At 44.7% G+C, this 14,597-nt stretch overlaps 1 protein-coding gene across 5 annotated transcripts in view; it reads left to right on the top strand.

Moving 5' to 3' along the window:
* Window positions 1–9,691, top strand: part of LOC139583173 (protein eva-1 homolog A-like) — a 168,791-nt gene extending 159,100 nt beyond the window's left edge. For all 5 annotated transcript variants that reach the window (XM_071413981.1, XM_071413983.1, XM_071413982.1 and 2 more), the window contains 2 exons: window positions 4,861–5,040; window positions 7,065–9,691. In XM_071413981.1, coding sequence (XP_071270082.1) covers window positions 4,861–5,040; window positions 7,065–7,453 — 569 coding nt within the window. In that variant the 3' untranslated portion in view covers window positions 7,454–9,691. The remainder of the gene's footprint in view (window positions 1–4,860; window positions 5,041–7,064) is intronic.
* Window positions 9,692–14,597: the final 4,906 nt, after the last annotated feature.

Raw genomic sequence — 14,597 nt, forward strand, 5'->3', positions numbered from 1 at the left:
GCTGTCCTCCACAACACCCCTCCACCTCCCCTGGACATCGAGGGTGGTCCCGCCTATGCTGTCAGAACCCTACTGGACTCCCGATGTCGTGGGTGTTGGCTCAAATACATGGTGGACTGGGAGGGGTACGGTCCAGAGGAGTGGTGTTGGGTTCCGGTGGAGGACATTCTGAATCCCAACATCTGTGATTTCCAACTTCGCCCGCTCCTCGCCCTCAAGACAAGGAGCCTCTTCTCCCTGGCCGGTGTCGTCCTGCGGCTGGAGGGGGGGGGTACTGTCACGTCTACTCCCGCTCCTCCTCTCATCGGTTTACTAATCACTTGCTCTGACTACCATCATTACGCACACCTGTCACCTTCGTTACGTGCACCTGCGATTCGTCATGAGACACACCTGGACTCCATCACTTCACTGATTACCTCCCCTATATCTGTCACTCCCTTAGTTCCATTCACCAGGCAGTATTGACTGTTTCATGTCTAGACGTTACTCTTGTATCGTTCCATGTTCATTATAAACTCAACAAAAAAAGAAACGTCCTCTTATTGTCGACTACGTTTATTTTCATCAAACTTAACATGTGTAAATATTTGTATGAACATGACAAGATTCAACAACTGAGACAAACTGAACAAGTTCCACAGACATGTGACTAACAGAAATTTAATAATGTGTCCCTGAACAAAGGGGGGGGTCAAAATCAAAGTAACAGTCAGTATCTGGTGTGGCCACCAGCTGCATTAAGTATTGCAGTGCATCTCCTCCTCATGAATTGCACCAGATTTACCAGTTCTTGATGTGAGATGTTACCCCACTCTTCCACCAAGGCACCTGCAAGTTCCCAGACATTTCTGGGGGAAATTTTATTTTATTTTATTTTATTTAACCTTTATTTAACCAGGAAGGGCTCATTGAGATTTAAAATCTCTTTTTCAAGAGCGTCCTGGCCAAGATAGGCAGCACCAAGTCATTACAAAAATTACAGACAGACATGAAAAACTACAAGTAATCTAGTAAAAACCATTGAATTCACAAGAGTATAACAATATCAAAAACAGCAAATTAAAAACATTGACAGGTCAGGGAATCAGCCTCAAAATCCTTCATCAGTGATTTAAAAACACCAATCGGGACAAGTTCTTCCAGTTTAAAATTATTTTGTAAGGCGTTCCAAGACGATGGCGCAGAGTACATAAAAGACCTTTTACCAAATTCAGTTCGGATATTTGGAACAGTTAGCAGGATAAAGTCTAGCGAACGAAGAGAGTACCCACCACATTTCTGAACAATAAAAATGCCCAAATAAAAAGGTAGTAAACCCAAAATGGCTTTGTAAATAAAAGTATACCAGTGACTGAGCCTACGAGTGACTAGAGAAGGCCAGCCAACCCTGGTATATAAAGTACAGTGGTGCGTAAGGGTTTTGCAGTTTAAAATAAATTTCAAAGTGCCATGGTAAAGAGTGTCAATTGATCTCAAACACTGAGCGGAAGCATTCATATATAAAATATCCCCATAGTCTAGTAAAGGCATAAATGTAGCTGATACTAGCCTCCTTCTGGCTTCTTCTGGCTTCTGGCTTCAAAAGAAAAACAGGCCTTATTCCTAAAATAAAATCCCAATTTCAGCTTCAATTTTTTTGTAAGTTGTTGAATATGCAATTTAAAAGAGAGGCCGTCATCAATTAGAATTCCAAGATATTTATATGAGGTTACAACCTCAATCTCCTTGCCCTGACAGGTAGTAATAGGTGATAGGTTCAGAGGTCTATTTCTTGCATTAGAAAACACCATTAGTTTAGTTTTGTCAGTATTGAGGATAAGCTTCAATTGACACAAGGTATGTTGAACAGTATAAAAAGCAGTTTGCAAGTTCTGGAAAGCTTTTGTAAGAGTTGAGGCACAACAGTAAATAACAGTATCATCAGCATAAAAATGAAGTTGTGCATTGTGAAATGGCCCTAGCTCTCACCCTCCAATCCAACAGGTCCCAGACGTGCTCAATGAGATTGAGATCCGGGTTCTTCGCTGGCCATGGCAGAACACTGACATTCCTGTCTTTCAGGAAATCACACACAGAACGAGCAGTATGGCTGGTGGCATTGTCATGCTGGAGGGTCATGTCAGAATGAGCCTGCAGGAAGTGTACCACATGAGGGAGGACGATGTCTTCCCTGTAACGTATTTCCTGCAATGACAACAAGCTCAGTCCGATGATGCTGTGACACACCGCCCCAGACCATGACGGACCCTCCACCTCCAAATCGATCCCGCTCCAGAGTACAGGCCTCGGTGTAACGCTCATTCCTTCGACGATAAGCGCGAATCCGACCATCACCCCTGGTGAGACAAAACCGTGACTCGTCAGTGAAGAGCACTTTTTGTAAGTCCTGTCTGGTCCATTGACGCTGGGTTTGTGCCCATAGGTGACGTTGTTGCCGGGGATGTCTGGTGAAGACCTGCCTTACAACAGGCCTACAAGTCCTCAGTCCAACCTCTCTCAGCCTATTACGGACAGTCTGAGCACTGATGGAGGGATTGTGCATTCCTGGTGTAACTCGGGCAGTTGTTGTTGCCATCCTGTATCTTTTCCCGCAGGTGTGATGTTTGGATTCACCGATCCTGTGCAGGTGTTGTTACTGGGCATCTTTCTTTTGGTGTTTTTCAGAGTCAGTAGAAAGGCCTCTTTAGTGTCCTAAGTTTTCATAACTGTGAGATTAATTGCCTAATGTCTGTAAGCTGTTAGTGTCTTAACGACCATTATACAGGTGCATGTTCATTAATTGTTTATGGTTCTTTGAACAAGCATTGGAACCAGTGTTTAAACCCTTTACAATGAAGATCTGTGAAGTTATTTGGATTTTTACGAATTATCTTTTTTTGCTGAGTTTATTATTAAACTCACCACCTGCTTCTCGACTCGTCGGCGTCTACTTTACATCTGTCTCTAATGTCTGTTTCTCTGTTGTATTCTCAAATGAACATGACCTTTTTGTTCAGTCTCAATCTCTCCAGTTAGTTTTATTTCATTTTTCACTCTTCTTTTCATGATATCAGCCATGCGAACCCATTATGCAGCTGATAATGGCATACACCTGATTCAACTCATTGAGGGCCCGATGATTTGTTGACAAGTTGAATCAGGTGTGTTTATCCGGGGCTACAATAAAACTGTGTACTGTTGGGGGTACTCGAGGACCAAAGTTGGGCACCACTGGCCTGCAGTATGATGGCATTAGCCCAGGGGTGTCAACCTCATTCCATGGAGAACCTAGTGTTTTCCTTTCAATTAATACCTACACAACCAGGTGTGGGGAGTTCTTTACTAATTAGTAACTTTTATTCATCAAGTATAAGAAAGGAGTGAAAACAGTCGGCCTTCCGTGGAATGAGTTTGACACGTCCTACTATGGCTGACCCTGTAAAACAACACATTTCACTGCACCTATCGTCCTACTATGACTGACCCTGTAAAACAACACATTACACTGCACCTATCATACTACTGTGGCTGACCCTGTAAAACAACACATTTCACTGCACCTATCATACTACTGTGGCTGACCCTGTAAAACAACACATTTCACTGCACCTATCATACTACTATGGCTGGCCCTGTAAAACAACACATTTCACTGCACCTATCATACTACTATGGCTGACCCTGTAAAACAACACATTACACTGCACCTATCGTCCTACTATGACTGACCCTGTAAAACAACACATTTCACTGCACCTATCATACTACTATGATTGACCCTGTAAAACAACACATTTCACCGCACCTATCGTCCTACTATGGCTGACCCTGTAAAACAACACATTTCACTGCACCTATCATACTACTATGGCTGACCCTGTAAAACAACACATTTCACCGCACCTATCGTCCTACTATGGCTGACCCTGTAAAACAACACATTTCACTGCACCTATCATACTACTATGGCTGACCCTGTAAAACAACACATTTCACCGCACCTATCATACTACTATGGCTGACCCTGTAAAACAACACATTTCACCGCACCTATCATACTACTATGGCTGACCCTGTAAAACAACACATTTCACTGCACCTATCATACTACTATGGCTGACCCTGTAAAACAACACATTTCACCGCACCTATCATACTACTATGGCTGACCCTGTAAAACAACACATTTCACCGCACCTATCATACTACTATGACTGACCCTGTAAAACAACACATTTCACTGCACCTATCATACTACTATGGCTGACCCTGTAAAACAACACATTTCACCGCACCTATCATACTACTATGGCTGACCCTGTAAAACAACACATTTCACTGCACCTATCATACTACTATGGCTGACCCTGTAAAACAACACATTTCACCGCACCTATCATACTACTATGGCTGACCCTGTAAAACAACACATTTCACCGCACCTATCATACTACTATGGCTGACCCTGTAAAACAACACATTTCACTGCACCTATCATACTACTATGGCTGACCCTGTAAAACAACACATTTCACCGCACCTATCATACTACTATGGCTGACCCTGTAAAACAACACATTTCACCGCACCTATCATACTACTATGACTGACCCTGTAAAACAACACATTTCACTGCACCTATCATACTACTATGGCTGACCCTGTAAAACAACACATTTCACCGCACCTATCATACTACTATGGCTGACCTTGTAAAACAACACATTTCACCGCACCTATCCGGTGAATGCGACAATAAAAACATCTTAATATTGCCGGCTGGTGGCTTTATAGCCTCTCATTGGCCAATACATAGCATCAGCAATCCATGGTTTATATACATCATCATTGTCAATGTCCTGTTTGCTATCCCCCCAGGAAAGAAGAAGCGCGGGAGGGAGTTTGGTTCCTACTCTGGGGAGGTGAAGACAAATGAGGGAGGAGTGGAGGACAAAGCCGCCCGGCCGCCGGACATGAACCCTGTGATCAATGCTACAACGGGCAGCGCCGACATGTCCCTTATCAGTAGCTCACTGGCAGCCTACAACTATATAGCAGGTACAGCAAAGTTCACAATGTTACGGCAACATCGCAAGTACAGCGTTCACACAACTTATACCTTCATAGCAGGTTCAACGTTCAAACAACATTACAGCAACATAGCTAGGACAGTGCTACACCGATAAAGCAGGTACAAAAACATTCACGCAACATTACACCAACATAGCAAGTACAGCAACGTTCACACAACGTTACACCAACAAAGCAAGAGCAACATTCACACAACGTACACCTTTGTAGCAGGTTTAACGTTCACGCATCCCACAGCGTCGGAGCAGGTACAGGTTCACACAACATTACAGCGACTTTGCATGTAAAGCTACATTCACACAACATTATAACAACTTTGCATGTACAGAAACATTCACGCAATCTCTTAGATGACAGTGAGGTAGAGAAGGGGTTTTTAAGGTTGGGGTCTGAGGAACCTTTTTACTGCAGTGGGCTAAATCAGGTCACACAAAGTGTTTCCTGGTAGTCTTAAACAAATTGACTTTGAAACCAAAGTATACACCTCACACACATGGTTCTTAAAATAAGACACCGGTAGCAGGTCAGATATAGAGTTGAAATGTAATTCCATTTTGAGTTTGCACTCCAATATTACACTTTATATACATCACAGAGGACTGAAACATATCAAAACCGTTTGACATAGACATACCAGATTTTCAGCATGTATTTTGAAATATTGTTTATTAATTTTGAAATTATGAAAAATATGAATAACATTCCACCCATGAGGGCACTAGGCATTTGACTAAAGAAAGGGGCTACGATCAACACTTGTTGATGCTCGGGCCCTGTAGTGGGTTTACATTGACATTTCAGTGTATCGTTTCTGTTAGGTTGTATGTGGGTGGTACAGACACTAATCTCGATTGAGGTTCCCTCTCCACTGTGACTGAGAGGAGCTACTAAATATGGACCGGAGGAATGCAGATGTAAAGTAGAGATAGCTTCCCCTGTAAAATCCCCCTCATACGCATGAACACTGTCACACACACATACAGTATATGCACGCAGGCACACACACATTCTCTCTCTCACACGCGCCCGCACACACATTACACCTGTTCCTGTCCGTCGAGAGAGAGAGAGAGAGAGAGAGAGAGAGAGAGAGAGAGAGAGAGAGAGAGAGAGAGAGAGAGAGAGAGAGAGAGAGAGAGAGAGAGAGAGAGAGAGAGAGAGAGAGAGAGAGAGAGAGAGAGAGAGAGAGAGAGAGAGAGAGAGAGAGAGAGAGAGAGAGAGAGAGAGAGAGAGAGAGAGAGAGAGAGAGAGAGAGAGAGAGAGAGAGAGAGAGAGAGAGAGATTTCCTGTTCCTTTACCTCCCACTCGTATGGACAAATAAACACAGTTACTGCATGGTGAGGTAGACAAACATACAGGACACACAGTCAAATAAACATACAGTACACACACCACAGTACTGTACATAGCCCTGAGGGCTAGGCATTGCAGCCTACTTTAACCCTGGGATTAGCACAAATACACACAAACATATACAGGAGGGGACATGGTGCTGTAGCTTTAGAGATGTAAAATAGATATAAAAGTGAGGTAGATACTTCAGTGAGGTAAAATGTTCTATATGCTCTTTCTCTCCCTCTCTTACACACACACACTCTAGCGCTCTCTCGCTCTCCCTCCATCTACCTCTGTCTTTCTCTCTATCTGCCTGTGTGATCTCCCCCAGTGATTTAATCGCTATTTTTTGTCCCAATCTCTGTGGTCATGGGTAGCAGAAGTACAGATTCTTTCATTTCAAACTGTGCCTCTCTGTGTTCAAAATGATTTACTGAGCAGTTGTGTAAGGCCAGAATGAGTAAATCCAGCAAAGCGGGCAGAGCAAGTCAGAGTTAAATTTGTTTTTGCTTTCAAAGGAAAGATGTTGAAATGTATGAACTACATTTGGCTCTATATATGACAGTATTTGACTTTTTATCTCTCTCTCTCCCCTCCTCTCTCTCTCTCTCTGTCTCCCCCCCCCTCCCTCTCTCTCCTGCTCTCTCTCCCTACAGACCACCCAGAGCGCGCAGCGCTCTACTTTGTGTGCGGCGTGTGCCTGGGCCTTTTCCTCACCCTGTTTGCTCTGGTGGTCCAGATCTCGTGCCGCACGGACTGCCAGCCTCGCCGCCGCTGCCCCGGCACCACCACCAAGAACCGCCTGCGGCCCACCGACTCCTCATCGGACTCCAGCGACTCAGACTCAGACTGGGAAACCACGTCGGATCTGTCCGCGCGCCGCCACCGCCGCTTCGAGCGCACGCTCAACATGAGCGTGTTCACGTCTGCGGAAGAGCTGGAACGGGCACAGCGGCTGGAGGAGAGGGAGAGGATCATACAAGAGATCTGGATGAACGGTCAACCCGACATACCCGGGACGCGTAGCCTCAACCGCTATTATTGAGGCAAGAACGTAAATGAACCACTACTAGATCTAGATGAACCCGGGACGCGGAGCCTCAACCTCTATTATTGAGGACCGTAAATGAACCGCTACTAGATCTAGAAAGGGGGCTGTGAAGGTTGGAGTGCAGTACTTGAGATGGGATGTGTAGGACCACAAATGCACCACTAGGGTTTGGGGATAGGGGGAAGGGACCCCACCACCGGACCTGGTTTTCGGAGGTGTGCATGATCACAATAGGACCACTTTGGACTGCGGGGGTTTGGGAACCGCACGATGGAACACAGTGACGCTTGCAGACCAGGAAGGATAAATATCCCCCTCTGTCTGTCTGTCAGTCTGTGTCCGTGTGGGCACTGTAAAGCAAAAAAAACTCTGTTAATGCAGTGAGAATAAGCTCCTACTTCTCAGCATGGTAAGCTTGACCCGGAGCCTGCCTCTCATTGGTGGAGGCTGAAGGTGAAAGGTCAGCTAACTGCACTGCCTCACATTTTACCTCATCGCACCCTCCTGAAGTGGAGGATCTTGAGATACTGAGACTGTGAAGCCTGAAAGGTCAAAGGTGACTTAAGGACAGTTGCCAATGTTACTCCAGTGTTGCCTAGTGGAAATTGAGAATTGTGCAAATCTGAAAGCGTGCAGCTTGCTTTATGCTCACTCACCCTCCAGTATTCAAATGGTCGAATGGCTTTAGGAGAGGCGTAACACTTACAGTTAAAAGGACATCAAGACACTCAAAGTGAAACGGACAGCGTTACACAAAGTGAAACTTACAGCGTAACACTTACAGTAAAATTGGACAGTGGGACAGTTGACCAACAACGTTACAATCTTTAAGAGGAAAATGACCATGGTCAACCAACGCTGTGTTTTGAACTTTGAACCCAAAATGTGTTTTTTGAAATTCTTCTCAAACATTTTATGAAATCTATTTTATATAATATTTAATAGTTGTACTGTTGTGTATTTTTTTTCTTTACGGTTATTATTATGATATATTTTTATACTGCGGTTATCAAAACTTGTCTGGCACCTCAGGGATGCAATCCTAGGGGAGTCCAAAATGGCACCCTAGTTCCTTTATAGTGCTCTACTTTTGGCTAGAACCTTATAAGGGTCTGGCAAATCTCTGGCTAAAATTAGTGCACAACATAGGGAATAGGGTGCAGTTTTGGATGTAGCCCCTATTGTTTCTGTGTATGGTAGTTTCTATTTGCTTCTTAAGAAGAGGATTGGGGCCCGAATTCATTAAGCTTCTCATTGTAGGAGTGCTGATCTAGGATCAGGTCCCCCATGTCCATGTCATCTGATTCATTATGATATTAAAGGCAAAACTGATCCTAGATCAGCAGCAGCACCTATACAATACTCCAGATGTGTCAGCATTTGAGCATTGAGCATTGGGCCAGTAACCGAATCCCTGAGCTGACAAGGTAAAAATCTGTCGTTCTGCCCCTGAGCAAGGAAGTTAACCCACTGTTCCCCGGGTGCCGAAGACGTGGATGTTGATTATGGCAGCCCCCCGCACCTCTCTGATTCAGAGGGGTTGGGTTTCAATGCGGAAGACACATTTCAGTTGAATGCATTCAGTTGTACAACTGACTAGGTATCCCCCTTTCCCTTTCCCATTTATAAAATAAAAAAACACCATGTAAAACACCTCGAAGAGGTCAAGCGATTTAATAAGCTTATTTTTTATATGTTTTAATATGCACAGTGTAGTGCCCTACCTGGCAACAAGGATGTCTATTGGTGGAAAAGGTAACCCAGTCAAGCTGTTATATTAAAATCGATCGATCAATCAATTGCAATAATCTTTTTCTCACTTTGTCAAACAGGCTTGTGTGTGTGTTGTCCACATGAAAATGGTGAGGCTGGCCCTGGATCAGTTTTGTCATGCCAGTGGCCATAGGACTTGTCAAGACAGCACAAAAAGATGGGCTATCTGTCAGGTATTATTGTAACGATCATGTTGTTAATAATATAAGCTATTATCAATACAGTCCAGTTGTGAACCGTAGGAATCATGGTTTATCGAAAGAAGTTTGGGATTTTCTTGACTGAGAGGTGAAATGAGAAGGCAGGGAAGAATCTTCACTCCAACTGCAATCCTTTATGTTTTTTATTGAAAAAGATTGTGTTTCAATTTAAATGGGACAGAAAATATGCCAATACAATAGCTGGTAAGTGAGACCAAAATATGACTCCTGTGCTTGGAATAAACTGTGTTGAAAGTAAGGTCTTGACTCATCTTGTTTTTTTTTTACCTAGTTATGTAAATTCACACAAATATTTGATCCACATCACCACTGTTCAGTGTATCATGATGATTGTGCGCCATCTGGTGGCGAAACATGCAACTTTCGCGCATTTATTTTGAGTGACGTTGGTTTTGTTTATATTTCCCATGGCAACTGAAACTATTCCTGTTTCCTTAGTCACATCACCGTATTTAAACCAGATTTCCATGGGAGTTTGATTAAATAAAAGGTGAATATCCTGCTGGCCAATGCGTATAGTTTATGTTCAGTAATTGTCCATTATTTCCAATGGACAATAAACACTATTACAATATTACAAGCAATGTCGATAAACACTGGACATTGTCACTTGCTTGCCATTTTTGCCAGGAAGCACCTTTCGGGATGTTATGGGCCAAGTCATTGAGCCGATCATGGAAAATAAAACCTGCAACAAAAATGTAACGTGTCGATATCTATCACGCTGTGGCCTACACTTGTTCGATTGCAACAAAAAGACTACATCGAGCTCTGATGCCCTTGGAATGCGGATCGTGCAGTGGCATTCTTTGTATTGCAAATTAAACCCTAATGTGAAACGACAAATAGAGAGCATAATAAGCTATTTTCTCATCTTGTTACATATGATTGAAGTCTTGTATAAGCCTGTTTGAATGATTAACAGGACTTGCTGCAACTTGATACACTAGAAATGGGCTACTACAGAAAATGTCTACAAATGACAGTGTAAAACCATTAAGCCGTATACCTCTGCTGCTATGTTCAACATGCCAAGCATATTTGACTCCTCCAAGTCACCTCGTAAACGAGCCATTCCATTGAGGTCAAAGTCAAAAACATGAACTTTAAACTACCACTGGGATTTGATTTCCCTGCTGATTTTCCCTGCTGATTTCCTGCTTATCCTCAATTCATAGAAACCGACTAGCTCTGGTCCAGGGCATGTGGCGCGTTCCTCCACTATTAGAGGAGGAATGCGCACTATTCCATGGACCAGAGCTAAGAAATGGAACCTTTCAAGTGCAAGTGCTGGTTCATTTTTATTTGATATCTGGGGGGTTTTTTGGGGGGGGGGGGGGGGTTGAGGTGAGGAGGAAGATTATTTAATATACTGTTTGAAGGTAGGGTTTCAGATGTTTTTGGAAGACGGGCAGGAACTCTGATTTCCTAGCTTAAGGAAGAAGCTGGTTCAACCATTGGGGTGCCAGGACAGAGAAGTGCTTGGACCGGGGTGAGCGGGAGCTGCCCTTCCATAGGGATGGGAGGGCCAGGAGACCTGAGGTGACATAACGGCGTGCTCGGGTTGGGGTATAGGGTTTGATCATAGCCTGAAGGTAGGAAGGGGCAGTTCCTTTTGTTGTTCCGTAGGTAAGCACCATGGACTTGTAGTGAATACGAGCTTCGACTGGAAGCCAGTGGAGTGTGGGGTGACATCAGAGAACCTGGAAAGGTTGAAAACCTGGCGGGCTGCAGCGTCCTGGATAAGTTGCAGGCGTTTGATGGCACAAGCGGGGAGCCCAGCCAACAGCGAGTTGCAGTAGTCCAACTAGTCTACGGATGTTGTTGAGCATGAACCTGCAAGGCCGAGTCACTGCTTTGATGTTTGCAGAGAACGACATGGAGTTGTCCAGTGTCACACCAAGGTTCTTTGCACTCTGACAGGGCAACACTGTGGCATTGTCAACCGTGATGGAGAGGTCTTTGAGCGGGCAGGCCTTCACCGGGAGGAAGAGCAGCTCCATCTTGTTGAGTTTGAGGTGGTGGGCCGACGTCCAAGTTGAGATATCGGCCAGGCATGTAGAATTTGTGTTGCCACCTGGGTGTCAGAAGGGGGAAGGAGAAAAGTAGTTGAGTGTCATCCGCATAGCAATGATAGGAGAGACCATGTGAGACTATGGTGGAGCCGAGTGACTTGGTGTATAGAGAAAAGAGGAGAGGGCCTAGAACCGAGCCCTGGGGGACACCAGCAGTGATAATATGTGGTGCAGCAACAGATCCTCTCCACGTCACCTGGTAGGAACGGCCTGCCAGGCAGAATGCAATCCAAGAGTGCAGAGTCTGAGACGCCCAGCCCTGAGAGGGTGAAGAGCAGGATCTGATGTTTCACGGTGTCGAAGGCAGTGGATAGATCTAGGACGATGTGAACAGAGAGAGAGCCAGCTTTGGCAGTGCGGAGAGCTTCCGTGTCACAGAGAATTGCAGTCTGTTATACTGCATGAACACAGCCATTGCGCTATTGACAACACTCCCTGTGGTACAGCCATTACTGGTAAAGATATGAGAGAAAGAAGTATGGAGACGTGTGTGTGTGTGTGTGTAGGAAGTGGGGAGGCAGACCGTGTCGTACCCTCTGTCCTCTCTGAAAGGGTAAGTGTGTGAGGGCTCTAACCTGCTACTCTACCTCTGCTCCCTCTGAGGAAGAACGTCCCGGAAAACATGACCTTCCTCTCCTTTTTGTGTGTATGTGTGTCAGTTGTTTTAGTCTACTCATAAACTTTTTTTTTGAGAGAGAGATGTGTGTTTACACTTCTATAAAGCTTGTGTGTTCTCAGTTGTGTTCGATTTGACGGTGTATTGACCATGTTGTGTGGTTAAGGTATGGTCTGTCTGTGGTCAGTGGGAGCTGGGGTGCAGACCGCAAACAGCGGGAGTGGAAGTGGTGGAGATGTTTAGGGTGGAGAGGATGGTGAACTCTGTGGGGGACATCCCAGCCACTTGCCAGTGTTGGCACAGCTACTTCCTACATGATGGGTAGTAGGTCATCACTTTTACTTAATATACAATCAATCAAGCATTTTTTTATATCAGCAATTGTCACAAAGTGCTTTTACAGTAACCCGTCTACACCAGAGAAACCCGGGACATATAAGTCACCACCACTCCTATTATATCTATCTCCCTGTGTGAACCGGAGGGGATGGCTGCCCTTTTACAGGCTCCTAACCAACTGTGTTATGTTGTTTGTTTCTTTGCATTGTTTGTAACTTATTTTGTAAATAATGTTGCTGTTACCATCTATTATGACCAAAAAGAGCTTCTGGACATCAGAACAGAGATTACTCACCTCGAACTGGATGGAGATTTTGTATTTAATGAGTCTGACGCGAAGGATATACTGCTTTCCCGAGACCAGCCCCAAATCCCGGTCATTTGCGTGAAGAAAAGATGGAGATACCCGGGGCGGATGTCGCGGTGCCTTGTGAGAATTCGTCGGAGAGTGAGCAAACTGCAACTACCATCCGTCCTATTGGCCAATGTGCAATCACTGGAAAATGAACTGGATTATCTACGATCAAGACTATCCTACCAATGGGACATTAAAACTGTAATATCTTATGTTTCACTGAGTCGTGGCTGAAGGACAACACGGATAATATAGAGGTGGTTTGGTTTTCTGTGCATCGGCAGGACAGAGCAGCAACGTCTGGTAAGACTAGGGGCAGGGTGTCTATTTGTCAATAACAGCTAGTGCGCGATGTCTAATATTGAAGAAGTCTCAAGGTATTGCTCGCCTGAGGTAGAGTACCTCATGATAAACTGTAGACCCCACTATCTATTGAGAGAGTTCTCATCTATATTATTCGTAGCAGTCTATTTACCACCACAAACTGATGCTGGCACTAGGACCGCACTCAACGAGCTACGGACTACAAAGGTAAACCCAGCCGCAAGCTGCCCAGTGACACAAGCCTACCAGACAAGCTAAATGCCTTTTATGCTCGCTTCGATGCAAGCAACACTGAAGCATGCATGAGAGCACCAGCTGTTCCGGATGATTGTGTGATCACGCTCTCTGTAGCCGATGTGCGCAAGACCTTTAAACAGGTCAACATTCATAAGGCCGCAGGGCCAGACAGATTACCAGGACGTGTACTCAGAACATGCGCAGATCAACTGTCTTCATTGACATTTTCAACCTCTCCCTGACCGAGTCTGTAATACCTACGTTTCAAGCAGACCACCATAGTCCCTGTGACCAAGAAAGTGAAGGTAACCTTCCTAAATGGCTACCGCACCATAGCACTCACAAACGATCATGGTCCAAACACACCAAGACAGTCATGAAGAAGGCACAAGAACACCTTTTCCCCCCCAGGAGAGTGAAAAGATTTGGCATGGGTCCCCAGATCCTCAAAAAGTTATACAGCTGCACCATCGAGAGCATCCTGACCCGGTTGCATCACTGCCTGGTATGGCAACTGCTCGGCATCCGACCATAAGGCGCAACAGAGGGTAGTGTGTACGGCCCAGTACATCACTGGGGCTAAGCTTCTTGCCTATATACTTGGCGGTGTCAGAGGAAGGCCCAAAAAATTGTCAAAGACTCCAGTCACCCAAGTCATAGACTGTTCTATCTACTACCACAGGGCAAGCGGTAACGGAGAGCCAAGTCTAGGTCCAAAAGGCTCCTTAACAGCTTCTACCCGCAAGCCATATGACTGTTGAACAATTAGTCAAATGGCCACCAGGTCTATTTACATTGACACCCCACACATAAATATATAGCCTCGTTATTGTTATTTTATTGTGTTACTTTTTAACTTAAAAAATTACTTTAGTTTATTTAGTAAATATTTTCTTAACTCTATTTCTTGAACTGCGTTGTCGGTTAAGGGCTTGTAAGTTAGGATTTCACGGTAAGGTTGTATTCGGCTCATGTGACAAATAAAATTTGATTCGATGTCATATCCTCATCCTAGGCCAGCCGATTGCAGGTGGACTCTCCCGCCAACATGAGCTTCCTGTTGCTATCACCCCAAATACTCTCACACACACACACACACACACACACACACACACACACACACACACACACACACACACACACACACACACACACACACACACACACACACACACACACACACACACACACTATTATG

Source organism: Salvelinus alpinus, chromosome 8, assembly GCF_045679555.1.
Source record: "Salvelinus alpinus chromosome 8, SLU_Salpinus.1, whole genome shotgun sequence".
Classification (NCBI taxonomy): Eukaryota; Metazoa; Chordata; class Actinopteri; order Salmoniformes; family Salmonidae; genus Salvelinus; species Salvelinus alpinus.